This window comes from Solea senegalensis, unplaced genomic scaffold (genome assembly GCF_019176455.1).
Source record: "Solea senegalensis isolate Sse05_10M unplaced genomic scaffold, IFAPA_SoseM_1 scf7180000017707, whole genome shotgun sequence".
NCBI classification, from domain to species: Eukaryota; Metazoa; Chordata; class Actinopteri; order Pleuronectiformes; family Soleidae; genus Solea; species Solea senegalensis.
Window position 1 is genome coordinate 39630 of NW_025322502.1, and position 27500 is coordinate 67129.

The window sequence follows — 27500 nt, forward strand, 5'->3', positions numbered from 1 at the left end:
TCAGTTTAGACACTACTGACACTATATCAGTTTAGACACTACTGACACTATATCAGTTTAGACACAACTGACACTATATCAGTTTAGACACTACTGACAGGAGGAAGCGTGATGGCCGCATGACTTACTGTAAAACTGTAAAAAATGGTTTATGCTCCAAATCATTTTGATCAACATCTTTTTGATTCTTTGGACTCAATTTTACTGGATCTTCGTGAGTATCAGAGACTTCAATCCTGCGTGTCTTCATCAAGAGGACAGGACAGGACAGGGGTCAGTGAAAGCTATGATCAAACACTACATGACTCACAATTCTTCCAGGGAATTTTCCAACTATTCAACTTTTTCAACGATTCAAATATATTTGTCTCCAACTCACTATTTCTGTTCATTTGTGAAACTAATGATTCCTTTTCCACTCTCATAAAAAACTCTCTATTTGGTATAAAGTCAATCAATTCATGAAAATAACAAATATCTTGTACAATCTCCCATTTCCCATAATTATTTATTGCTCATAGGTAAATAAATGTTTTCATTTATTTACTTATTTATTTATTGATTCCATATTAATCCCCTTAGGGAAATTATTCTCTGCATTTTGACCCATCCTTGAATTAGGAGCAGTAGGCTGCCACACTGAGTATCGCCCGGGGAGCAATGGGGTTTGGGTACCTTGCTCAGGAGTACCCCAGCCCTTTCGATCTGGTGGGGACTTGAACCAGCGACCTTCCGGTTACAAGCCAAGTTCCCTTTCCACTTGGCCACAGGCTGCCCAAAAACAGTCTCTTTGTCTCCATGGGAACGCCAAGAGGTTCACACGCTCGGCAAAATCATTTTCCAAAGTGGACAAGAATTTAAAGACTTACAGGAAAATTACAAATGACCTGCAACGTCGTTTTATTTCTATTTGCAAATACGAGCAGCTGTGCCATGGGGATGTATTTTAGAAAACCATCCCCTCCATGATCTCTAGATATTATTTTACCTGTCACTTAACAATCATCAATGATTATAAACAATTGCTCATTGAACATCTCTGGACACAGAGCTAGAAGATCATTGTGAGTGGAACCGATGTGTCTCTGATCCACTACATGTTTATTCACATATGGTATGACCGTGTCCCCAAAATGTTGCTGCTGCTCTATCAAACCTAATGGGAAGAGAATTGCCCCCCATCCCCACACACACACACACACACACACACACACACACACACACACAGACAGAGGTAACTTTGACAGCATGTCGATGGAAACTCAGACTCTGAGTGTGGACCAATGACTCTGGTCATTTAGAGACTTTGTCCAGTTGGAGATCCACGGTGCAAACATCTCATGCTGCTGTATGAAACAACCATGAATGTCCACTTCATAACTCTGTGTGTCCAAACATGTCACTGATGCATGACAGCAGCTAATATTTGTTTACTAATGTTGTTTGACTGATTGACAGGTGGGGCGGGGTGTGTGTGAGTGAGTGAGTGTGTGAGTGAGTGTGTCTTATTGTATTTTTTCTTCTTCTTTACCCAGTAACACACAAATATAACAACTGTGCTGCATATGGAAATGATGTGTGAACTGAAAAGATACACAACTCAATAAAAACTTGATCACAAAAGAAAAGTGTGACAGCGAGACTTGAGAGCAGGCGTTCCACATCCTGCTGAGTGAGTGAGTGAGTGAGTGAGTGAGTGAGTGAGTACCTGGTTGGTTCTCAGTGACTCTGCAGTAAGAGTTCCTCTGATATTCTCCGCTCAGGTGCCAGCTGAACTCCTGACTGAAGGGACAGAAATCTGCGATCTCCACTGCTCCACCGAAGAACGACAGCTGATCAGACGCCACGTCAGGAATACGCTCGAAATACTGACACACACACACACACACACACACACACACAATCCTTCATCAGTGTTGACTCTTATGTCAAACAGAAAACAGACATCGACAGGTGAACAAATCAAACACTGTGTGTGTGTGTGTGTGTGTACCTGGTAGTGTAGGGGCAGTTGTTGTGTGTGTGTGTGTGTGTGTGTGTGTGTGTGTGTGTGTGTGTGTGTGTGTGTGTGTCTGTGTGTGTGTGTGTGTGTGTACCTGGTAGTGCAGGGCAGTTGTGTGTGTGTCTGTGTGTGTGTACCTGGTAGTGCAGGGGCAGTTGTGTGTGTGTGTGTGTGTGTGTGTCTGTGTGTGTGTGTGTGTGTGTGTGTACCTGGTAGTGCAGGGGCAGTTGTTGTGTGTGTCTCTGTAAGTTACACACAGCCACAGCGAGCTGGTCTTGTCTGCAGGTGAGCTGCAGAGGTGAAGCTCTGACTGTGTCACAGTACGGAGTGACAGCGTGACGTCTGCAACAACACAACAACAACACAACACGTGTGACACAAACGGCTGTGTGTGTGTGTGTGTACTCGTCTCCAGCAGAGGTCAGTGTGTCCTCACCTCTGTCTCTGTCTGTCCATCCAGAACTTACAGCTCTTCATGACAAAGTCACAGCCCAGGTCTCGGCCCCAGTCCAGTCTCTGGGCCAGGCTGTAGTTGGCTCGGTACCAGCCGCTGTCCTCCATGATGGCCAGAGTGAGGCGGGAGAACACGCGGTTCTGAGTGTGTGAACCCGTCATGGCCTCGTTCTGACAAAACAAAACACATTTACATCCCAGAGACACACATGAAACCCGGCTGTCAGGCTCCTGTACCTCCAACAGTCTCTTCTCCCAGTGGTTCAGCTCCGTTCCGGTTCCTCCCTGGTTTTCCAGCTCCATTCCCTCCAGGATGGGACAGTTGAAATGTCTCCTGGCCTCCTCCTGCAGGCCGATACAAGAACTACACTTAATGATGATCTTATTTGAAACGTTTCCCACAATGCACTGGGAGTTCTCAGCTTCTCACCACGACGCGAGGAGTGACGAGGACCTGGACCTGGTGTCTCACCATGTCTCCTCCTCTGATGTCCCACAGCCTGGTGACCGTCCTGATGACCGCTGCACTCCACTGATACAGACCCAGACTGACACGCACACAACACACAACACACAACACACACATATACACAACACAGACAGACAGACACACACATATACACAACACAGACAGACAGACACACACACAGACAGACACACATATATACACAACACAGACAGACAGACACACATATACACAACACAGACAGACACAGACAGACAGACACACACACACAACACACACCACACACCACACAACACAGACAGACACACACATATATACACAACACAGACAGACAGACACACACCCACACACACACACAACACAGACAGACAGACAGACACAGGTTTGACATTAGCAGCAGCTGTGGGACAAATCATGTGACTTGACACTCCCACCATCTGAAGACCACACCCTCTCCCTTCCTGATTGGTCTGTGGTTCTGTCCTTCACCGGCTCGGCTAACGTGGTGAAAAGAGTCGTCAGTTACTCACGTCTCATTGAAGGCGGGCAGACCAGCAGAACGACGAGTCAGCGGTTTACCGTCATCGTCACGATAGAAGGCGAACAGACCAGCCGAGAATCCCTGACACACACACAGGGTAATCTGATTAGAAATAATCTGATTCAGTGTAACCTGATCTGATCTCATTTGATCAGACTTAATCTCATCTAATCTGATGATGTAACCTGATCACATTTAATAAAGCCTCAACTAATCTGATCCAAATAGGATCCCACCTAATCTGATTTGGTGTAATCTGATTTAATCTGACCCTTTTGTATCTAAATCTGATCAAAGTGACCTAGATTTTTTTTTTTCCGACAACCACCGACCAGAGCGTGGATGATCTCGTGTTTGACCGTCGACAGCATTCCTTCAAACTCCTGAGGCTGAGACGAGATCATCGCAGGACACAGGTTAGCATAGCCCGCTATCGGTCTGGAACACACACACAAACACACACCATGGACATTAGAAGCATTGAGTGTCCACTTTATTAGGGACACCTGAAGCTTATTTTTATGGCACATTTACAAACATGTGACAAATCCTGAAAAATCACTTCAGTTCAAACATTTAAACTCAAAATGAGTCGTAAACAACAACAACAACAACAACAACAACAACAACGCCGCCGCCGCTGCGTTTTCACAGAGTTCGTCAAACCTTTGCTCTCGACGACCGGAGAGAAAAACAACGTCAACAAACGCAAAATGCTCGCAATGTTTGAGGAAATGTAACATTTATGTATTCCGGTTTGTTCAAATGTTACAGAGTTTGAAGGGCGTGTCCTCCACGCACCTGTCTAGTTCCGCCTCCAGCTGGCAGTAAGCGGCGTAGGCTACGATGTTCTCCTGTCCACAGCGCTCGGTGGTGACGCCGCTCACGTAGAGCACGAAGTCGGACCCGCCCACTCCAGGTCCGTCTGCAGGTCCAGACGGTCCACAGGACTTCCCAGACTCACTGCACACTTTACATTGCTGAGGACAAACAAACTGTGGCTTCAGTTAAGTGTTTTTGGTGACTTTAGTTAAGTGTCTTTGAGTCAAGTGTTTTTGGTGACTGACAGGACATGGTCTTATTGACATGATCTGTGTGCAGTGGACCTCCCTGACCTGCAGGTGGTGCTGTGGCACGACGACGGGCCCGCAGCGGGTGACGTCAGCGCAGGCGTCCTGGCAGTAGCGATGAGGATCATCTTTCTTCCTCAGGTACTGGTTGGTGGCACATTGTCTGGAGACGACAGATCAAAGATCGACTGAAGTTCAGTGACGTCAAAAAAAAGTCACAGTTTCAAAACCACTAAAATTTTCCATCATACCGTTATATATATATATATATACATACATACACACACACACACATATATTTTCAAATATGCATGTTCTATATATTGTTTAAAAATAAAAGACTGTTCAATGGAAAAGTTTTTTTCCTTTTTTGTTTTTAAATACAGATGTTCAAAAGACACATTTTAGAGCTGTATTCATAATACCGTGAAACCATGAAACCATGATATTTTTGCTTAAGGTTATCATACCGTCAGAATCTCATACACAGACGTACGAATACGATCATTTTAAAATGAGTTATCTTCTGGATCAGTGTGGACCACGTACCTGCTGAGCAGCACAGGCCCCGCCCTGTGCCTCACACTCAACGCCCTCTGCAGGAAGTCAATGGCCTGAGGAAACAGTTTATCCTGACACACACACACACACACACACACACACACACACACACAGATTAAACTCATGACTGAGGTTGACTGAGGTTGTCAGGTATCGACAGGTGTCACTCACCTTCACCAGCCTCCTCTTGTCTGCAGGAAGTCTGTGGACACAAACAGGAAATGAGTGTGAACAGAGTGAGGTTATTGTAAAGGACAGGTGGGCGCGCTCAGTGTGACGACTCACTGGTCGATGCTGTAGTCATAGATGACCTTTATCTTCAGCTGCAGGTCGTCAGAGCTTCTCTTGGTCAAACGTTCCGGCCTCAGGTAAACATGGTGGACCACCTGACAGAGCCAATCACAGGACACTTCAAACACACACACACAAAGACATAAAAGCTGATAGACGTAACAGCCCTACAATAAAACACAATAAAAACTAAAATTAAAAATATATAAATAAAGGAATGAATAAATAAATACAAAACCGCGGTGTTAGCAGGCGCTAAAAAGCCGTTTATAAAACGGACTCTTATTTTGAGATGTCCCGGAAGTGTAGCTTCTTACTGTTGCTAGGGAAACACAGGCTCAAAGACGATTGGATGGAGCACAGATAACAATAAAATCTTTTCTAAAACACAATAACTTTACTGTTACCTTTTAGTTTACATGCTAACAAACATGCGAACACTGCGCTTTATTTAGATATTCACACACTTTTGTTTTAACGCGATATTGGCAACAACATCACTATTACACCGTTATCGTGCTAGCTTAGCTTAGCTTAGCTTAATGTGACAGCGGCACAGTGGGCTAAGCTAACAGCGGCTAACCTCTCCGGGAGAGGGGACCCGGTGTTTGCAGGTGCCGTGGCCGCCGTTCACAGACGCTGCCAACAGTGAGAAGACTAGGACCCGGCCGAGGAGGAGCTTCCCGTCCCCGCTCAGCCGAGGCTCCATCCTCCGTCCGGCCCGAGGAGCGCGGCTCTGCGGCCCGCAGTCAACACAAGCTCCGCCGCTCCGGTCCGCTCCGAACTCCCGCTAATCATCGCTCTCCGCGTGAATCACAACATTGTCGCGTCCCGCAAACACGAAGTCCGGAGCCGCAGAGGAGGCGACGCATTCGCCGGCGACACCGGAGGTTTAATGAGGGAGGATCATCAGCTGTGCACCGGCAAACAAAGATCGTATATAACACCGAGATCACTCACTCACTCACAGCGAGATTTTTACGCGCTAGGTAGAAGCGAAGAGGCCTCTGAAGATCGTCTATTGTTAGGATGAGTCAAGTCGAACTCATAAGTCACGTGTAAACACTGAGTAAGTTATTACCGTTTCTTTATGTATAATATGATCATTTCATCACGAACAACAGCAGATAAAACACCGACACAGTAAGAATGAAGAGAATGACAGGAAAAGCTGTTGGATGTCAATAGTTTATAAAAAAAAATCACAAAGAAAAACAAAACAAATCCAGTCTCATGTCTCCACAAACCTCGCCCCCAAGCCCCGCCCCGCCCAGAGTACGAGTCACTGTGAACCACAACACAAACATTGTTGTAAAGTTTCTGTGGTTTTTCTTCTTCTGTCATTTGTGTCTTTCTTTTTCCAACTGTCAACCCAGAGGGTGGAGCCAGAGGGCGGAGCCAGTGTCTGGCTGATGAATTTACTGATGTAATTTACAAAACTGACACCATGAGTGGAGTCGCCCCCTAGTGGCCAATAGCTGCTTCCGTCCTCCGAGTCTGTGTCCCCCACATTAGACCTGGACCTGGTCAAACCTGACTTTTCATGTTATTACGTCACAAATAAATGTTTGATTAAAAATGACCCCAATCATTAAATCTTTACCTGGGTTAGACATAAAAGGGACATATTATGCAAAATCAACTTTTTAACCATTTCAATACTTATATTTGGGACTCTGGAGGCCCTACCAGCCGCCAAAGTGTGGAAAAAGAATACTCAGTCATGTTTTCGTGGTCCCCCTTAGTGTAAGTATGTTCAGTACGTCCTCCATGACCGGAGCACAGACTCAGTCTGATACAGTCACATACAAAGATCAGCGGTGGATCAGTGGTGCTGTCCCTGAGTGTTTTTAACTGATTTACAGTTGGACAGTGTTCGGCTCCATCCTTATGTAGGACGTCTCTTCCTGTGACGCCACTCTCGCTGTTTTCTGCTCACGCTGCCATGTTGATATTGTCAGAGAACTAGTGGAGGGAGGGGGAGAGGAATGAGGGGAGGGAACAGCATCTGAGCGAGTGAGCGCTGTAAAGAGGACAAATCAGAAACCCCCTGGAAGAAGTGGGTGTGTGTTTGCCTGTGTCTCATTTGCATATAAAGGGACCATGCACAAAACCAAGTGTTCTGAAAGGGGCGGGTTTAGCAGGGTTATTGAACTGCTATGATTCTTCATCCTTATGGTATTTTGACCAAAGCATGTCACTGACATGTTCATTAGGACACCAGGGAACTATTTTAATGGGGGAAATAGGGTATAATATGTCTCCTTTAATTATACACAGGCGGGGTGTGTCTCCGCCAGCAGAGACGACAGGTGAGTCTGAGGACAGGTGAGTCAGAGGTCATGTGAGTCAGAGGTCAGGTGAGTCAGAGGTCATGTGAGTCAGAGGTCAGGTGAGTCTGAGGACAGGTGAGTCTGAGTACAGGTGAGGCAAAGGACAGGTGAGTCAGAGGACAGATGAGGCAAAGGACAGGTGAGTCAGAGGACAGATGAGTCTGAGGTCAGGTGAGTCTGTGGACAGGTGTGGTCTGGGGGATCACGGGATTCTTCTGTGCTGTTTGGTCGAGGGACCTGGAGGGAGGAAGAGGACGGTGAGGAAGCAGCAGTGTCTATGTGTGACATGTCTGAGTCCTTTGGTGTCTCTTCGTCCTCAGCCCTGACAGCATCTGCTCTAGGCTCCTCCTCCTCCTGTGGCTCCTCCTCCTGCAGAACGTTGAAGCGCTCCACCACACAGTGAGCCGTCAGTCTGGCCTCGGGGTCGTGATCCCAGCACTCAGTGATGGTGGAGCAGAAGGTGGACATTCCCTGAGGACAGAGGACAGTTAACACCCGGGGACGGTTAAAGGGACAGTTCAGGACACATGTAAATAAATGACATGAACATGTGACCTGATGCTGCGTCCACGCTGAGGGAATCTCTGGTCGTCCTCTGTCCCTCAGCACTAGGTCTCTCATGCTGTCCACACACGGCTGCTCACAAACCTTTGAGCCAAACGCCGGCTCGTAGCTCTCCACCTCTGCACCACACACACACACAGGGGGCGGGGTTAGACAGTGAACATAGTTAGCTTAGCATTAGCCCTGGGTGAGAAGTCCGGGGTTACGTTTACGTCACTACACACTAGCATATTAGCATAATATTCGCATGGTAGTCATTCATTTTGGATGCAGCCATTGGCTGATTGCTAATGCTAATACAAATGTTAAGTTATTCTTTAGTTTCACTGATCATCTTCTTCTTCTGTGCTAGCAGTTATAATGCTAATATAGCTGCATGTAAGCCGATGACTCGTGCTTACTGCCGATGGCGAGACAGCGAGAGGACATCTCCCACAGGACCAGGGACATGGAGTAGACGTCCATCTGTTTGAAGGCCTCCAGGTCCTCCAGGTTCACCCTAGACTCCAGCACCTCAGGAGCCATGTAGCGAGCTGTCCCCACCTGGACAGGTCAACAGAGGGAGTCAAAACAATCACCATGAGGACGTCCCACACCGAGGTGGACTCTGAGCTTCGTACCTGTCCACTGTTAGCGTAGTCGTCCACAGTGAGGGACACGTCCAGTCTCAACGCCAGACCAAAGTCGCAGAGTGCGCACTCTGTCCTGCTCTTCACCACGATGTTACTGCTCTTCAGGTCCCGATGAGCGACTGGAACCTGCAGCGACAGCGCCACCATCAGGCCCACTGTGTCATGCTAACTTGATGATGCTAGCTGGTGAGAGTTTACCTTGTGTACGCCGCTAGGTGTCCTGTCGCTGTGGAGATGAGCTAACCCTTTAGCGACGCTCCCAGCCATGGCAACAAGCTCCGCCCAGCTCAATGTGTTTGCTGTGAGGAAGTCCTGCAGGTTCCCGAGGCTGTGATAGGCCAACACCAGCCAGTACTTCCTGTGGGCGTGGCCGGGCGGACCCCTTTCCTCAGCTGCCAGGAATCGAACCACGTTCTCGTGCTCCAGTTTGGGGTCAGAGAAGATGAAGCATTCGTTTCTCCAGGACGCGTACTCTACGGCAGGAAACACCTTCACCGCCACAGTGTCATCACTCTTAGCTCCGCCCCTCTTGCCTTTCAGCAGACGCCCCCTCCAAACTTCGGCGAAGCGGCCTTTTCCCACCAGAGCCTCCAGCCTGACGGGCAGAGGTTCTGACAGTTTTCCTCGCCAATTTGTGATGTCACTGATGATGTCACGGTCAAGAGACAGTCCTTTGGTGTTGGACTCCTCCCCCACACCTCCTCCTCCAACCTCCACCCTGGCCCCTCCTCCCCCATTGTTCTCGTCCAAAGCCTGGTAGAGGTCAGGGGTGCGCTTGGTTGTCCAGTCAGGACGTGCAGGAGCGCCGGGTTTGTGAGGTTGGTGCGTGCGGTAGAAGTAGAAGGCGCCGGTGGCGACAATGGCGACGAGGAGGGGAGGGACCAGACTGACCACGACCACCGGGATCACGTCTTTACTCTGCAGCTTAAAGAAACCTGTCACCATGGAGACCAAAACCTGACTGATCATTCATGTGTTCATCCAAACATCCATCCATCATTCCAACAATCCTCCCCCCTTCCCCCTCGCTGCCCCTCCCCCTCACCGTTGGCTCCCTTGTTGAAGATCAGTCTGTCGTTACACTCGTGTTCTCCCTGACATCCACAGATCATCATGGCTCCGCCCTCTGCCGAGATCATGTGACACTCTCTGGAGGTGAAGTTCAGCAGCAGGCCAGGGTCCACGCCCTCTAGTGGCAGAGTGGGCAGGTGACACAGTGTGTGCACCGTCATGGTGTTGTTGGTTTTCCTCCTGAAGAACAAAGAAATCAGTGATTTTAGCTGCTCTGCTGCCTCGTGTGGTCACTGTGTGTCATTGAACTAAACCCACACCAAGAACTTAATGATGGAGGCAGCAGTGGATCAACAACTCCTGTGTGTGTGTGTGTGTGTGAGATAAAGACGTGATCATGTGACGCAGAGATCGTAGAAACGTGTTTTTTTTCTTGTGTCTCCACAGACACAGACGTGTCACAGGTCAGGTGAGAGTTCCTCTCTGTGACCTTTGACCTGAACAAACCTCCTCTCTGTCTCTTCTCTCTTATCGCTGGTTTCCTGCAGAAAGCTGCGAGGGTCGACACAGGAAATGAGAGGGGCGCGGCCAGAGTGTGGTGGGGGAGGGGCAGGGGGTAGAGGGGGAGGGGTGATCCCAGCCGAGCTGTGTTATCCAAACAAAAGCACGAATCAGCAGAAAAGTTTCCAAGAAAACAAAACCGGAGCAGCAGACGCAGAACTGAGCTGAAGCCAAGAAGATGATCAGAGCCAGAGGTCACAGGGGTCACAGGGGTCACAGGGGTCACAGTGAGGATGCAGGTGTGGGTTAAACATGAACCAGAACACAGACTCACTGAGTGAACACATGACTGCAGCAGAGACACAAGAAAAAACAACTCTGTGTGTGTGTGTGTGTTGTGTGTGTGCTGCAGCAGAGACACAAGAAAAAACAACTCTGTGTGTGTGTGTGTGTTGTGTGCGTGTGCGTGAGTGTGAGTGTGAGTGTGTGTGTGTGTGAGCGGCTGGGGTCGTGACCTCTCACCATATAGCGATGCAGATCTCCTCGATGGCCGTGCAGAAGGACGACAGTGAGCAGTTAGTGACGCACACGTGCTGGTCACACACAGGACTGGACGACTCACACCACTTACACAGGTTAGAGCTCAGGTGAGTGAAGGGCTGCACGTGTGTGAGGACACCTGCACACACACACACACACACACACACACCAGTCAGCCTCATGAGACCAAAACCTGGTCCTAGTGACGCAAAACCTCAATAATGGTAGTGATAAGTCTGTGTGTGTGTGTGTGTGTGTGTGTGTGTGTGTGTGTGTAAACCTGTTCACACACTCACATTATGGGGACTTGTCGTCCTTGTGGGGACAAAAATCAAGTCCCCACAACGTAAATTTAAGGTTAGGTTGAGGTTAGAATTAGGATTAGGATTAGGTCAGTAGTAATTGTGGTTAAGGTAAGATTAAGTCTGCAGGAAATGAATGCAAGTCAATGCAAAGTCCCCTCAAGTCATGAATGTCAGACGTGTGTGTGTGTGTGTGAATAAATGAAAGGCAGCAGTGAGCTGTTGTGTGAGCCAAGTTAGTATCCAACACTCCGCCCTCAAAGACTCACACACACACACACACACACACACACAGTGGAAGCAGTCTGAACACGTGTGTGTGTGTGTTTGTTAGCGTAGCTTAGCATCATATGTTCTGGTTCTGTCTGAGGTTTTTCCACATTCAAACACAGTAAACAAACGATACTCTTCCTCACTTTATTGCTAACTATTAGATATATATCTTATGACTTGTTTCCACTGCTGTATTTCTATTTCCTGGAACAAAAACTATTTAATAAAGTATTCTGATTCTGATTCTGCTGTGAACTCTTCAAACTGTGATCACGGCATATAATCCTGTGATCACGGCATATAATCCTGTGATCAGTCCGCACTGGTCTCACTGTCACCGCCCTGCTGGCCAGACAAACATTAGGTTTTCCCTCAATGATCTTTATGTTCATTTGACTCTTTTAAACCATCTCTGGTTTCCATTGTGATGGCTGAGCCCCGCCCCCTTTTATTTATTTATTTATTTATATATTTATTTATTTATTTATTTATTGTAAATGTATTTGATTATTCATGACTCTTTTTTCTCTTTCCGTGTGTGTGTGTGTGTGTGTGTTGTATGTAAGTATAGTTGACATGATATTATGGGATGTTGAACAGAGTTTTGCTCCTTCAGTGGGAACATGTGAGGAATAAAGTCTCTTCACTGTGCTCTTGCTCCCTCATGTGGTTGGGAGGTGAACTGCAGTTATTAACATACATTTTTATACAGAACAACAGCAGCAGGCAGTGGGCGGAGTCAGGTTTAACCTGGACAGGTAATCAGCAAATTACACACACACACACACACACACACACGGCTGAGACCATGAACATCAGCAAGTAAACACATGACATCCATGAATAGAGACAGTGTGTGTGTGTGTGTGTGTGTGTGTGTGTGTGTGTGTGTGTGTGTGTCTTGTTCAGTGTCAGTCTGTCTCTGCTCCAACATCTCAACACAATGTGTCACTGACTCATTACTACACACACACTACTACTGTGTAGTACACTGTCTACTACTCAGTAGTTTTGGCCTGTGGAGTAAATGTCAAATATAAATATTTTTAAAAATAAGTAAATATAAAGTACTTGTAGTTTTCAGTGATGCAGTACTATGATATGATTTACTACTTGTATTTAGGTATAAGTACCTTATATAGTACCAAACATAATAGTATATAAGTAAAGTACATGTAGTTTTCAGTGATGCAGTACTTTGATATGATATATTTTCATATTGTAGTACTTTTTCTTACTGTTATGATCAGTACTACATTCGTATTCGTTAGTATTAGTACTTTGATATGAGGTACTGCTTTCATACTAACACAGTACCTTTAATGAAGTTCTTTTGTTATAACCCAGTACTGTAGTAGTACTGTAGTAGTAGTAGTAGTAGTAGTGTAGTAGTACAGTAGTAGTGCTACACTAGTTTCCAGGCAGTTTAAACACTTGAATGCTGCAGCGTCAGAACCTCAGAACCGGATCCGAACCTCTGCTCTTGTTCTCCGGGTAAAGACAGAGAAAAAGCTCGCGGGGCGAGCGACACTCACCGGCCGTGAAGAGGACGAGGATCCCGGTCCAAAGTGTCCGGTACCGGGCCATCATCTGCGGCCGAGAGAGAGCGGAGGAGACCGACTGTGTTCTCACTCACACACAAGTCCAGATGTTTCTCATCCAGATGTTATTAAGCTCCGCCCACCGCTGTTACTTATGGAAACAGTAAAGTTATTTTTGAAGCTTCAGATTCAAACATTTCAACACAAACTAACTTTTAAAACTATTATTCATGACAATAAACGTCGTAATTTAATAAAGTTGAATACAAACAAAACACACGCAGTATGATATTATTATAATAATGATAATAGTTGTTACGTTGTTCTTCCAGCAGGTGGCGATGTTGAGTCTGTTTGTCAGAGAACATAAACAGACTTTTATGATGGGGCTTTTATTGTGAAAGGTTCCGCCCTCTGGTGGAGGAGTGCAGCGGAAACTTGACTCGTGTTTAAAGGTGAAAGTGTCATGTTTACGTCACTGTCACTGTGAACTCTGACCCCGCAGCTCTTCTCTTGTGAGTGCGTGAGTGCGTGAGTGTGACAGGATGAATAAGCGGAAGCTGCTGCTCGTGTCGAACTCGACCCTGCACGGGAGCGGGTACCTGGACCACTGTCAGAACCACATCTGCTCCTTCTTCACACGGTAAGTTCACTCCGCCAGTCCCCGCTGAGAAAAACAGGGATTTAACGTTTACACGACCGTGACGCGAACAAACACGTTTCCACGACACAAACACGGAGTTGTCTGTGAAGAAGGAGTTCTGAGGCACAGTTCGGCTCACACGTCCTTCCTTTAAACACATGTTTTAACGGGAATAATTCATCTTAAACGTTAGTATGCGCAGACAAAAAGTTAGCGCCAATTCATATTATATCCACTTATTTCATTATCTATGAAAAACACAAAAACAAAACGATCTTATTAAATTATAATGAATATACTGTATTATTCATATGACACATTAATGATTATATTACATTTTAATGGAGGCCTGTGCTGCCCCCCGCAGGAGGCTGACAGTATGACAGGTTGTTTCTGTGTTTCTGTGTTTCAGTGACGTGAAGAGAGTTCTGTTTGTGCCGTACGCGCTTCACGACAGAGACGCCTACGCCAAAACTGCGCGGGAAAAGTTCCGAACGCTGGGTATGTGCGTGTTGTTTGGGGGCGGAGCCAAAACAAGACATCATATTCACGCATTGTGAAAAAAAGTGCTGAGCTCCATTGTTGTTTTTCCTGATTTAATGATTTTTGTAACATTGTGTAAATTTAGAGTCTTGTGTGTGTGTGTGTGTGTGTGTGTGTGTGCGCACACAAACATGAAGATCCTGATCCAGCTCTTGTCTGACCCCTGCAGGTTATGAGTTGGATAGCATCCATGAGGCGTCAGACCCTGTCACTGCGGTCAGGAACGCTGAGGCCATTTTTATAGGTGAGGAAGTGATGAGTCAGCACAGCAGGGGGCAGTGTTCACTCTCTGTTCCCTGTTCTTCATCACTTCCTCCTTCTTTTACTCACTTGTGTGTGTGTGTGTGTGTGTGTGTGTGTGCAGGAGGAGGGAACACTTTCCGGCTGCTCAAGTGTCTCTATGACAACGACCTGGTGACGGAGATCAGGAGGAGAGTTCTGGAGGTGACACACTTAAAGTGACACTTCCAGTTTTTTTAACTGTGGTTGTATGAAGTCCTGAAAACATGGTCTGTGAGCGCCCCCTGCTGCTGAAAAAAGGAAAAATGGATTTTATCCACTTCCAAAAAGACTTCTCTGCCAGTTTAAGTTTCTACGTCACATGATCGCGTCTTTATCTCACTGTTACACAGACGTCTGTAAACCACTCACTCACACACACACACACACACATTCACTCTCTCACACCAAAAAAAACCAGTGATTTTTGCTGCTGCTCCTCTGCTGCCTCGTGTGGTCACTCTGTGTCACTGAGGTCAATCTGAACGAAGAGACAAAATCAGACATCTGTGTGTGTGTGTGTGTGTGTTTTGGTGTGGGAGTTCTTCTCTCTCGTCCTTCATTGCTCCTCCCTCGTCTCTTCAGGACGGCGTCCCCTACATGGGCTCCAGTGCCGGCACTAACGTGGCCACCATCAGCATCAACACCACCAACGACATGCCCATCGTCTTCCCTCCGTCCTTCTCTGCCATCGGCCTCGTCCCCTTCAACATCAACCCTCACTATCTGGACCACGACCCCAGCAGCCGGCACATGGGGGTGAGTCAACAGTGACACCTACAGGAGTCTGACGTTATATGCTGTGATTTTCTCTATATTTGTTTAGCGCCACCTACTGGCCCAGTTTGGTACTGTGGTTTGTGTCTTCACATCCGAACAGACCATGTGACCTTTGTCTCTGCAGGAAAACCTGGTTCAAACTGCTCTTATCACAGACTCTGTTAATGATCACAGTGTCAAACTGTGATTGTCACATGATAACAAAGTGATGTTTGTTAAACAGGAAACCAGAGAGCAGAGGATCACACAGTTCCATGAAGAAGCAGAGACTCCCCGTGTTCTGGTGAGACTTCGTCATGGTTACGGCGTGTCACCATCTGTAAACACACTCAGTCATGTGACCTTAATCATCAGTCATGTGACCTTAATCATCGGACATGTGACCTTATTCATCAGTCATGTGACCTTAATCATCAGTCATGTGACCTTAATCATCTGTCATGTGACCTTAATCATCTGTCATGTGACCTTAATCATCAGTCATGTGACCTTAATCATCAGTCATGTGACCTTAATCATCTGTCATGTGACCTTAATCATCTGTCATGTGACCTTATTCATCAGACATGTGACCTCATTCATCAGTCATGTGACCTTATTCATCGGACATGTGACCTTATTCATTCATCTGTCATGTGACCTTATTCATCTGTCATGTGACCTTAATCATCAGTCATGTGACCGTAATCATCAGACATGTGACCTTATTCATCTGTCATGTGACCTTAATCATCAGACATGTGACCTTAATCATCTGTCATGTGACCTTAATCATCTGTCATGTGACCTTAATCATCAGTCATGTGACCGTAATCATCAGACATGTGACCTTATTCATCTGTCATGTGACCTTAATCATCAGACATGGGACCTTATTCATCAGTCATGTGACCTTATTCATCAGTCATGTGACCTTAATCATCAGACATGTGACCTTATTCATCAGTCATGTGACCTTATTCATCAGTCATGTGACCTTATTCATCATCATGTGACCTTAATCATCATGTGACCTTATTCATCAGTCATGTGACCTTATTCATCAGTCATGTGACCTTATTCATCAGTCATGTGACCTTATTCACCTTATTCAGCGTGCACCACAGGAAAATCCCCCAGCAGTTTAGTTCTATAGCAGCAGAACTAAGAGATGGTTTAGGTTTCCCTGAACCAGCTCTAACTATAAGCTTTATCAAAAAGGAAAGTTTTAAGTCTAACTTTAAATACAGAGAGAGGCTCCGCCTCCCAAACTATCATTGGGAGCTGGTTCTACAGGAGAGGAGGAGCCTGGTAACCAAAGACTCTGCCTCCCATTCTGCTCTTACAGACTCTGGGAACCACAAGTAAACCTGTATTTTGTGACCTAAGTGGTCTATTAGGGTGATAGGGTAAGACTAGGTCTTTCAGGTATGAAGGGGCGTGACCATTAAGTGCTTGTACGTGAGGAGGAGGATTTTAAATTGAATTCTAAACTGTGGGTGGAGCCAGTGTGGAGAAGCTAACACTGGAGTTATATGGTCTCTCTTTCTAGTTCCTGTCAGAACTCGTGCTGCAGCATTTTGAATTAACTGAAGGATTCTAACAGACTTGTTAGAACATCCTGCTAATAAGGAGTTACAGTAATCTAATCTAGATTAACAAAAGCATGAACTAGTTTTTCAGCATCCTGTAAAGACAGAATGTTTCTAATGTTCATAATGTTCCGCAGGTGGAAGAAGGCTGTTCTGGAAATTAGTTTTATGTGTGAATCAAAAGACATTTCCTGGTCAAAAGTAACTCCAAGGTTCCTCACAGTGGAACTGGAAGCCAGGGTGATGTCATCTAAAGTGACAATGTGATCAGAAAGTTTTTCTCTGAGGTGTTTAGGGCCGAGTATAAAAGTTTAAAAGTAGAAAGTTACAGGTCATCCAGGACTTAATGTCTCTGAGACATTCCTGGAGTTGAACAACCTGATTTATTTCATCCGGCCTCATCGATAGATATAGCTGTGTGTCATCTGCATAACAATGAAAGTGTATGTTATGCTTTCTAATAATGTTCCCTAGAGGAAGCATATATAAGGTAAAAAGTATAGGCCCAAGCACTGAGCCTTGTGGAACTCCACAATTAACTTGTGTTTGTAATGAGGCTTTATCATTAACGTGAACAAACTGGAATCTATCAGATAAGTATGATTTAAACCAGCAGAGGGCAGCACCTGTGATACCAAGAGTCTGCTCCAATCTCTGCAGTAGAATATCATGATCAATGGTGTCAAATGCAGCACTAAGATCTAACAGGACAAGTAAAGAAACTAGACCATTATCTGACGCCAAGAGAGTCAACACTGAGGTGGGTGGGGAGGTGGAGGGGGGGACCTTTAAGGTGGGCATTGGTGGAGATGCCCAGGCCCCTGCTGAGGTGGGGGAGGTGTAGGTGAAACACTGGAGCTGGGGGTGTTGGGAGGTGTTGTGGGGGATGGTTTCAGGACTGTCCCTCTGTCTTTCAAAGCGGCAGTAGAACTCGTTCAGGTCGTTGGCTAGGCGTTGGTCGTTAAAGGAGGGGGGGGCTTTAGGCTTGTAGTTGGTGATCTGCCTAAGCCCTTTCCAGACAGACGCAGAGTCGTTGGCTGAGAATTGGTGTTGGAGCTTCTCAGAGTACAGTCGTTTAGCCTCTTTCACCGCCTTGCTAAACTTGTACTTTGCCTCTTTAAATCTGTCTTTGTCTCCACTCCTGAAGGCCTCTTCCTTATCCAACCTTAACCTTCTGAGCTTGGCTGAGAACCAGGGTTTGTCATTGTTGTAACTCACCCTGGTGCATGATGGAACACAGCAGTCCTCACAGAAGCTGATGTATGACGTCACAGCCTCTGTGTACTCATCCAGACTGTTGGTAGCAGTCCTGAATACATCCCAGTCAGTAGAGTCCAAACACGCCTGTAGATCCTCCACAGCCTCACTGGTCCACTTCTTTGATGTCCTCACTACAGGTTTGCAGAGCTTTAGTTTCTGCCTGTAAGCAGGAATCAGGTGGACCATGACGTGGTCAGAGTGTCCCAGTGCAGCACGGGGGACGGCGTGATAAGCATCCCTGACTGTGGTGTAACAGTGATCCAGAATGTTCTCCTCTCTGGTCGGGCATTTAATAAACTGTCTGTACTTGGGGAGTTCGCGAGTGAGGTTTCCTTTGTTAAAGTCGCCTAGGACAATAACTAAAGAGTCCGGGTTGATCCGCTCCACACACAGTATCTGATCGGCGAGCATGCGCTGTGCGTCCTGCACGCTGGCGTGCGGTGGGATGTAAACACCGACCAGAATGAATGAAGCAAACTCACGGGGTGAATAAAAAGGCTTGCAGTTTATGATGAAAGATTCCAGGTCAGGAGAACAGTGCTGCTGAATCACTGTCACGTCGTTGCACCAGCCACTGTTGATGTAAAAACAGATTCCTCCACCTTTAGTTTTGCCGGAAAGTTCCGTGTCTCTGTCCGCTCTGTAGAGTTGGAAGCCTGCCAGCTGCAGCGCAGAGTCCGGTATTAATCCACACAGCCACGTCTCCGTGAAGCACAAAACAGCCGATGAATAGAAGTCCCTGTTTTTTCCCAACAGCAGTTGTAATTCATCCAGTTTATTGGCCAGTGAACGCACATTAGAGAGAAATATTCCCGGTAGCGATGTGCGTAATCCGCGCTGGCGAAGACGCACGAGCGCACCGGCCCGTTTCCCTCTCCTCCGGCGTTTCACTGCGTGGACAAAGGTGAGCACACCTTTGACCATAATGTCCAAAATTTCCAGTGTGGGGAGAAGAAAAGTAGGAACTAAGTCCGCTGGTGTTGTTACCCTGATGTTCATGAGCTCTTCTCTGGTGAAAGAGCTCCGGGTAGAATCGCAAAAGACGGAGTTAAAACACAAAACAAGACAAAACAACGCGCACCAACACACCGAGGCAACCATCCGCGGCGCCATCGTAACGAGGAACGATGAATATCCTGGTTTGGGCTTGGGATTGATTAATAATCTAGTATTAAAAATGGCTGCTACTCCTCCTCCTCGGCCTGAGCTTCTAGGAATATGGGTATTAGCATGAGTGGGTGGAGTTGATTTATTTAAACTAACGTAATCGTCTTCATGTAACCAAGTTTCAGTTACACAGAATAAATCAATACAATTGTCGGAGATAAGATCATTTATTAAAACAGACCTTATATTTAATAGTCCACATTTGAAAGTGGTATTATTTGACTCTATTTTATTGTTGGTATTAATCTTTATTAAGTTAGAATGTCTAACTCCTCTTCTGTTTGTTATTGGTTTATTTACTTTATTTACTTTAGTTTTTACTTTAGTAGGTCGAGGGACAGACACAGTCTCTATGGGGTTTTTAATAAAAGAAGCACAGAGAAGCATGAAAGACTGCAACTCTGTGTCCTGGTCTCAACTCTGGATTGTCATGGGTTTCTAATAAAATGTCCTAAGCTGCTAGATAAGAGAGCTGCTCCATCCAAAGTGGGATGGACGCCGTCTCTCCTCATGAGACCAGGTTTCCCCCAGAAGTTTTGCCAGTTATCTAAAAACCCAATGTTGTTTTCTGGACACCACCTCGACAGCCAGCGATTGAATGACGACATGCGGCTAAACATGTCATCACTGGTTACATTGGGCAAAGGACCAGAGAAGATTACGCTGTCAGACATAGATTGTGCATACCTACACACAGATTTAACATTAACTTTGGTGACCTCCGATTGGCGTAATCGGGTGTCATTACTGCCGACGTGAATAATAACTTTACTGAATTTACGATTATCTGTAGCCAGCAGTTTCAGATAAGACTCTATGTCGCCCGCTCTGGCCCCGGGAAAACACCTGACTGTGGTCGCTGGCGTCGCTATTTTCACGTTCCTCAGGATGGAGTCACCAATTACCAGAGTTGGTTTCTCAGTCTGTGTGTGTGTGTGTGTGTGTGTGTGTGTGTGTGTGTGTGTGTGTGTGTGTGTGTGTGTGTGTGTGTGTGTGTGTGGTGCTGAGAGAGAACACTTGTTTGAGGTGTGAACAGGTTGGTGGTGGACAGTGGTGACAGGACTACTGCAGTGGACAGGACTCTTACTGCGGTGGACAGGACTCTTACTGCAGTGGACAGGACTCTTACTGCGGTGGACAGGACTCTTACTGCAGTGGACAGGACTCTTACTGCGGACAGTCACCCAGCTGCCCTGTTTGTCTCCCGGCTGCACGGGAGCTGCTGGGGGAGCTAATGCTATGTGGTCCGCACCGACTAGAGGGGACTGGCTAACTGATTTAGCTTCTATGGTGCAGAGCCGAGTTTCTACTTCACTAAGCCCCGCCTCCACCCTAGCCAGCAAGCTACATTTTTTACAAGTACTTTTATCACTAAAGGAGGCAGAGGAGTAACTAAACATGTGGCACACAACACAGGACAGAGCAGGAGAAGGAGAGGGAGAGAGAGAAGCCATCGCTGCTAAGCTAACTTTACGCTAGCAAAGAAAGAAACACCGTATGTGATCTACGTAAACGATAGAGTTTAAGCAAAAGTAGCGGGTGAAAGTATTAGTCTTAGTACTAGTATTAGTAATAAAACGAGTGTTTGTTCAGTGAAACGATAGTTCCAGTAGATATAAAACTGCAGAGAGCGCAGGAGACACACAGCGGAACACCAGTGGAAGCACAGGAAGTGACACAATACGTTACCGCCCCTCGGATTGGCTCATGTTCACACCTTCCACCTTATTCATCAGTCATGTGACCTAACAAAGGTTAGTTATCATCACATAAATCCAATGATTACATTACATTACATTACATGTCATTTAGCAGACGCTTTTATCCAAAGCGACTTACAATGGAATTGAGTCCAATCAGTCAGGGGTGGAGTCGACCTTGCGACCATGATGTTTTTCGCACATAGGGTACCGGTCTTAACCACTGAGCCAACTCCAACCCAATGATCCTGGACTAAAGTAAACAAGCGTGAACATGACAGACCATCTGAGCTAACCCTAACCCCCAAAGTGTTGTCAAGTGCTGTGAAGTGCTGTAAAAAGTGTTGTAGCACTTAACAACACTTTGTGTTTTCAGGGTCTGAGAGAAGGATCTTTGTTGTTGGTTGAAGGAAACAACGTCAAACTTCTGGGAACCACCAAAGCCAGACTCTTCACCAGGTAACTGTCCATCTGTCGTGATGACCACTCAAAGCTGCTTTTCACTACAGTTTTGTCATTCACTCATTCACACACACTGCCTTTCAAGAGGTTAAGTGGCTTTGCCCAAGGTCGCGTCAACATGGGAACTAGCGGAGCCGGGAATCAAACCCACAACCTTCGAGTAGACAGATGACTCACTCTACCACTGAGCTACCGTCTGTCGCTCTGTCTGTCTGTTTGGCCCTCTGTCCACTCACCAACATACAGTCCTGGTGATTTATGTTGAATTACCAGCATTAATGATTCTTGTTTTTTCAGGAATCAGCCGTCAGTGGAGTATGAACCAGGAAGTGACATCAGCTTCCTGCTCACACACACACACAGTGACTCATCATTAACTCAGCAGTGACTCGGTGTTAACTGATTAACTCATCATTAACTCATCATTAACTGATTCACTGATCATTAACTAATCATTAACTGAGCAGTGACTGGTTAACTGATCATTAACTCAGCAGTGACTCAGCATTATCTGATCATTAACTAAATAACTCAGCAGGTTTGATGGTGTAAATGTGAACGTATGAATCTGAATAAAAGTTTTCATGATTTTCTAAAATGATCAGAATGTTTTTTTGTTTATTGTTCATAAAGTTCAGACTTTATTTAAAAAAACAAACATGACTGTATGAGAACATGACTCATTACAGATGAAAACATGAATATTATTTAAACATAAAACACAGATGAGAACATGAATATCATTTAACAAAACACAGATGAAAACATGAAGATCATTTAAACAAAACACAGATGAAAACATGAATATCATTTAAACAAAACACAGATGAGAACATGAATATTATTTAACAAAACACAGATGAATACATGAATATCATTTAAACAAAACACAGATGAGAACATGAATATCATTTAAACAAAACAGATGAAAACATGAATATCATTTAAACAAAACACAGATGAGAACATGAATATTATTTAAACGTAAAACACAGATGAGAACATGAATATCATTTAAACATAAAACACAGATGAAAACATGAAGATCATTTAAACAAAACACAGATGAGAACATGAATATTATTTAAACATAAACACAGATGAGAACATGAATATTATTTAACAAAACACAGATGAAAACATGAATATCATTAAACAAAACACAGATGAGAACATGAATATCATTTAACAAAACACAGATGAAAACATGAATATCATTTAAACAAAACAGATGAAAACATGAATATCATTTAAACAAAACATAAACAGATGAGAACATGAATATTATTTAAACATAAAACAGAAACATGAATGTCATTTAAACATAAAACACAGATGAGAACATGAATATTATTTAAACATAAAACACAGATGAGAACATGAATATCATTTAAACATCAAGGCGAAAACATGAATATCATTTAAACATAAAACACAGATGAGAACATGAATATTATTTAAACATAAAACACAGATGAGAACATGAATATCATTTAAACATAAACACAGATGAGAACATGAATATCATTTAAACATAAAAGATGAGAACATGAATATTATTTAAACATAAAACACAGATGAGAACATGAATATTATTTAAACAAAACAGATGAAAACATGAATATCATTTAAAAAAACACAGATGAGAACATGAATATTATTTAAACATAAAACACAGATGAGAACATGAATATTTAAACATAAAACAGATGAGAACATGAATATTATTTAAACATAAAACAGACGAAAACATGAATGTCATTTAAACATAAAACACAGATGAAAACATGAATATCATTTAAACATAAAACACAGATGAGAACATGAATATTATTTAAACAAAACAGATGAAAACATGAATATTATTTAAACATAAAACACAGATGAGAACATGAACATCATTTAAACATAAAACACAGATGAGAACATGAATATCATTTAAACATCAAACACAGATGAGAACATGAATATTATTTAAACATAAAACACAGATGAGAACATGAATATTATTTAAACAAAACAGATGAAAACATGAATATTATTTAAACATAAAACACAGATGAGAACATGAATATTATTTAAACATAAAACACAGATGAAAACATGAATATTATTTAAACAAAACAGATGAAAACATGAATATTATTTAAACATAAAACACAGTTGAGAACATGAACATCATTTAAACATAAAACACAGATGAAAACATGAATTTACTTTATTCAAAGTTGTTTTAATCTTTGTTTAAAAGTGAATTCAAGGTTTAAATAAACTTCGTATTAAATATGAAAATGTTGTTCGTTGTTATTAGAACTTTATAAATTTACTGTTTTTGTGATTTTCTTTCATGTGTAAAATAAATAAATAGTAAAACAAGAGAACAATATTGTTTATTATAAACAGGTTCACTTTCATGTGTTCACAGAGGATGATTATGATCAAGTTCACTTTTTTATCCTTTTTTCTTCTTGAGTTTGAGGTTTGAGTTTCATGTTCACACGTTGAACAACGCATGAATTTGTTGCACATTCACACAAACATGGATCTGTGAGAGTGAATCTAACAAAAACATGATTTAGTTAGTGTGGATTAGTGAGCTTTTTGGCAGGAACCCTCGCGTGGATCCGGACTCGTCTGAAAGCGACGGCTCTGACCTTAGTGTGGATTAGTGAGGTTTTTGGCAGGAACCCTCGCGTGGATCCGGACTCGTCTGAAAGCGACGGCTCTGATCTGCGGGAGGCTCAGACCGTACACCAGCGGGTTGGTGATGGGAGGAAACAGCAGGAACTCCAGAGACAGAACCGCCACCACAAACACGTTGACCTGGTCCACTCTGTAGAGACTGAGCAGAACCTCGCAGAACACGGTGACGCAGAAGTTGAGGAAGGTGACGATGTGAGGGAGACAGGTGTGCAGAGCCTTCCTCCTGAACTCTGACGAGCTGCGGCGACACAGCAGTAGAACGCGCAGGTACGTGTACAGGACGAAGAAGAGCGGCACAAAGATGGACATGACGATGAAGAACTGACTGGATTTGTTGATGGTGACGGTTTCCACGCAGGACAGCTGGACGATGCTCCAGTTATTACAGAAGAGACGCCGCAGCTCGTGTCCACACAGAGGAAGACGACTGCTGGAGTAGAAGAAGAACCCGAACACCGCCACCGGGTACAGGACCGCCAGCACCAGGAGGCTTCCAACCACGGACATGGACATTTTACTCTGGTAGTGCAGTGGGTGGAAAATGGCCACGAAGCGGTCGTAGGCCATGACGGTGAGGATGGTGACCTCCTGACCTTTGTAGCTGTGGATGACGTACATCTGAAGGAAACACGACGGGCGTGAGATGAAGTGAGCGTCCGACACCAGGTCGCACAGGAACCTGGGGAAGAAGGCGGCGGAGCCGTACAGAGAGTTCAGAGACAGAGAGCAGATGAAGACGTACATGGGACGGTGCAGAGACCGGTGTGAGGACACGCTGAGGACGATGGCGGCGTTCACGCACACGATGGTCGCATAGATGCACACGCACACACAGAAGAAGACGTATCTGAGAGGACCCAAGTCTGAGAAGAGAGTGAACTCAAAGTACAGAGGGTTCATGCTACTGTTAGTCCACATGTCCACCATGTCTCCTCCTCCTCCTGCTGCTGCTGCTGCTGCTGCTGCTGCTGCTGCTGCTTCATCCACTCACTCACTCACTCACTCACCCACCCACCCTAACCCTAACTCACACACAGGCTGCTCTGCTCCTTTATACTGGAACACACACACACACACAACAAACAACATGACGTCCATCATCTAAAAAAGGAAAACACTCACAACTAACTCTAACTTTAACTTTCTCTAATCCTAATCCTAATCCTAATCCTAACCAACTAAACAGATGGATTTTCTCCCAGATTTTTAAATATTCATGATTTAATCCTGAGAATATAAATTCACCATGATCAACTTTTGTTACTGCAATAAAATGCTCTTTATCATCCTAATCCTAACTGTTTTAGCCAGATGCTAATGGGGTAGCTGTAGTTGTGCTGGTTAAGAAGTTACTGATCATAACTTAGTAGCTTTGTAGCTAATGTTAGCATGTTCACATGAATGTAGCTAACATTAGCATGGTCACATGAATGTAGTTAATGTTAGCATGTTTACATGAATGTTGCTAATTTTAGCATGTTCACATGCATGTAGCTAATGTTAGCATGTTCACATGAATGTAGCTTTTGTTTTTGTTCATGTTTTTGTTCACGCACCAATAAAAATAATTTGTTTTCCAGACTTCCCACATTCTTTCATTCATTCATTTGTTCATTCACATTTACCTGAATAATTAAAATTCACCATGATAATTGTGATAAAAAAAATATCCCATTCGTCAATTTAACTGCATCAGATTAACTTAGAATGGAAAAACAACAAATTAACATATTGACATTGGGAACCTTTGGCATATTGATGGAAAATGGTTCAGTCTGGAGAGGAAGATTAACCAGTTCCTGGGCCTAACCAGGTGGCTGGGCCTGCAAGGGAGCTGAAGCAGCATCGCACTCTTCAGGCATAACACCAAGCTGCAACTTCCGTTCAGTGGTATGGCAGAGGAGTTCACCAGAACCAGAGAAGTCCTGCTCTACAGAGGTTCTGTCGACACCAAGGTCTCCTCAGCAGGTGTAGAAGTCAGAACAGGACAGAGGTTGCACCCAGGATGCAGTGGAAAGGGTGGAGGCAAGGTTGCGACATAGCATCCTTCTGAGCACAGTGGCTACTGGGCGGGCTGGGCTAGGTATCAATCAGAACCTAGCTACAGTAAATCCAGCGGAAAGGAGAAGCAAAAGCTGATCCTAGAGGAGGTACATGCCGAGGTGGAGGAAGCTCGCTTGTGGGCGCATGAAGCTGGCTGTAAGGTCACCTGGGCAGAACTCTGGAAGGTGGAGCCACACCACTTCAAGTTTCTAGTCCAGACAGTATATGACGTCCTCCTGAGCCCTGCCAACCTGTTCACCTAAGGCCTGGTGGACTCACCTGCTTGCCAACTGTGCTAGAAAAGGGGATTTTTAGAACACATCCTCAGCTGCTGCTCAAAGGCCTTGGGAGATGGTCGGTATTGTGACCACGTTCTGCGGGCAGTAGCAGACACCATCTACACTGGCATCAATAACAGCAAACGGCAACGCCTCTCCAAGTGTACCATGACCTTCGTTCGTGCAGGCAAGAAGCCCCCAAAGAAGACCCAGGGGGCCTGTGTGTGAGAGAGTGAGTGACTGTGTGTGTGCGTGTGTGTGTGTGTGGCCTGCTTTGGAGACAATTGTGATTCTTAGACAATGGCCAGACATGGTCTTGATGTCCAGGGCAAGCAAGCAGGTGGTACTACTGGAGCTAACTCTCCCTTGTGAAGATCGGCTGGAGGAAGCTCAAGAACGAAAGAAGGCCAAGTATGCTGACCTGGAAGGCTTTCTGCGAGCCCATTGTAGTGGGTTGCAGGGGCTTCACAGGCCAGTCTCCACATCGGGTCCTGGGGCTCCTTGGGATCTGCGGACTGCACAGGCGAAGAGCCATGAATAACATCATGGAAGCTGCCGAAAAGAATTCACATTGGCTCTGGTTGAGGAGGGGGGATCCATGGCGTAGTGCACTACCTGGACACAAGTCGGGGGCTGTTCACCCCCGGCTGGGTCACCCAGGTGAGGGTGTCTGATGTAAGCCCGTGACCCTGGTTCATCCCTGAAGATGTGTCCATGTTGCACCACAAGGTCTATCTCAGTAGTTAAGTATCAGATTTACTTAAAATGGACAAACCCTAACCCTTAACAATTGGGAACTATTTGCCTGTCGGTGGGAAATGGTTGCTTTATATTATGAGTAGTGTGTGTGTGTGTGTGAGTGTGTGTGTAGTGCTTGCAGCTTTATTATTATTATTATTATTATTATTAATAATAATAATAATAATAATAATAATAATAGTAATAATGATTAATATTATCTTTTTAACAGGCCACTACACAGGCCATAAC

General features: G+C 44.9%; 4 protein-coding genes across 6 annotated transcripts in view; 1 reads left to right on the plus strand and 3 right to left on the minus strand.

The window, feature by feature from the left end:
- Positions 1 to 6404, minus strand: part of lmln (leishmanolysin-like (metallopeptidase M8 family)) — an 8973-nt gene extending 2569 nt beyond the window's left edge. Inside the window, exons 1-13 of one of the 2 annotated variants that reach the window (XM_044018802.1) lie at positions 5968 to 6404; positions 5379 to 5479; positions 5265 to 5295; positions 5082 to 5164; positions 4578 to 4695; positions 4264 to 4442; positions 3795 to 3900; positions 3452 to 3543; positions 2886 to 3003; positions 2693 to 2800; positions 2439 to 2626; positions 2212 to 2344; positions 1709 to 1868 (exon numbers count right to left, since the gene is read on the minus strand). In XM_044018802.1, coding sequence (XP_043874737.1) covers positions 1709 to 1868; positions 2212 to 2344; positions 2439 to 2626; positions 2693 to 2800; positions 2886 to 3003; positions 3452 to 3543; positions 3795 to 3900; positions 4264 to 4442; positions 4578 to 4695; positions 5082 to 5164; positions 5265 to 5295; positions 5379 to 5479; positions 5968 to 6093 — 1543 coding nt within the window. In that variant the 5' untranslated portion in view covers positions 6094 to 6404. Of the gene's footprint in view, positions 1 to 1708; positions 1869 to 2211; positions 2345 to 2438; positions 2801 to 2885; positions 3004 to 3451; positions 3544 to 3794; positions 3901 to 4263; positions 4443 to 4577; positions 4696 to 5081; positions 5165 to 5264; positions 5296 to 5378; positions 5480 to 5967 lie in introns of both variants that reach the window. The other variant, XM_044018801.1, reaches the window with a different exon arrangement.
- A 1265-nt stretch (positions 6405 to 7669) lies between these two features.
- On the minus strand, positions 7670 to 13209 carry tgfbr2l (transforming growth factor beta receptor-like). 2 transcript variants are annotated; one of them, XM_044018804.1, is made up of 8 exons: positions 13076 to 13209; positions 10948 to 11104; positions 9959 to 10164; positions 9112 to 9848; positions 8902 to 9039; positions 8683 to 8824; positions 8273 to 8400; positions 7670 to 8188 (listed from the first exon to the last, which is right to left on the minus strand). In XM_044018804.1, exons 1-8 carry the CDS (start codon positions 13128 to 13130, stop codon positions 7862 to 7864), a joined length of 1890 nt encoding a protein of 629 aa, XP_043874739.1. In that variant the 5' UTR covers positions 13131 to 13209; the 3' UTR covers positions 7670 to 7861. The 2 variants fall into 2 exon arrangements, with proteins under 2 accessions (XP_043874739.1, XP_043874738.1); XM_044018803.1 differs by having other exon boundaries at positions 7670 to 8400.
- A 338-nt stretch (positions 13210 to 13547) lies between these two features.
- On the plus strand, positions 13548 to 22087 carry si:dkey-69o16.5 (Alpha-aspartyl dipeptidase-like). Its single transcript, XM_044018805.1, has 8 exons — positions 13548 to 13724; positions 14137 to 14225; positions 14437 to 14511; positions 14632 to 14711; positions 15132 to 15305; positions 15550 to 15609; positions 21401 to 21483; positions 21784 to 22087. The coding sequence occupies exons 1-8, from the start codon at positions 13627 to 13629 to the stop codon at positions 21872 to 21874; spliced, it is 750 nt and encodes a 249-aa protein (XP_043874740.1). The 5' UTR covers positions 13548 to 13626; the 3' UTR covers positions 21875 to 22087.
- A 1962-nt stretch (positions 22088 to 24049) lies between these two features.
- On the minus strand, positions 24050 to 25107 carry LOC122764843 (putative gustatory receptor clone PTE01). Its single transcript, XM_044018800.1, has 2 exons — positions 24175 to 25107; positions 24050 to 24098 (listed from the first exon to the last, which is right to left on the minus strand). Exons 1-2 carry the CDS (start codon positions 25105 to 25107, stop codon positions 24066 to 24068), a joined length of 966 nt encoding a protein of 321 aa, XP_043874735.1. The 3' UTR covers positions 24050 to 24065.
- Between the last annotated feature and the right edge of the window lie 2393 nt (positions 25108 to 27500).

Coding starts and splice junctions, on each gene's coding strand:
- si:dkey-69o16.5 (XM_044018805.1), top strand. CDS start 13,627: ATGAATAAGCGGAAGCTGCTGCTCGTGTCGAACTCGACCCTGCACGGG. Junction 13,725..14,136: donor ATCTGCTCCTTCTTCACACG/GTAAGTTCACTC, acceptor TCTGTGTTTCAG/TGACGTGAAGAGAGTTCTGT. Junction 21,484..21,783: donor AAAGCCAGACTCTTCACCAG/GTAACTGTCCAT, acceptor TTGTTTTTTCAG/GAATCAGCCGTCAGTGGAGT.
- tgfbr2l (XM_044018803.1), bottom strand. CDS start 13,130: ATGATGGCCCGGTACCGGACACTTTGGACCGGGATCCTCGTCCTCTTC. Junction 11,105..13,075: donor CCTCGTCCTCTTCACGGCCG/GTGAGTGTCGCT, acceptor GTGTGTGTGCAG/GTGTCCTCACACACGTGCAG. Junction 9,849..9,958: donor CTTCAACAAGGGAGCCAACG/GTGAGGGGGAGG, acceptor CCATGGTGACAG/GTTTCTTTAAGCTGCAGAGT.
- LOC122764843 (XM_044018800.1), bottom strand. CDS start 25,107: ATGTGGACTAACAGTAGCATGAACCCTCTGTACTTTGAGTTCACTCTC. Junction 24,099..24,174: donor GAGTCCGGATCCACGCGAGG/GTTCCTGCCAAA, acceptor ATCCACGCGAGG/GTTCCTGCCAAAAAGCTCAC.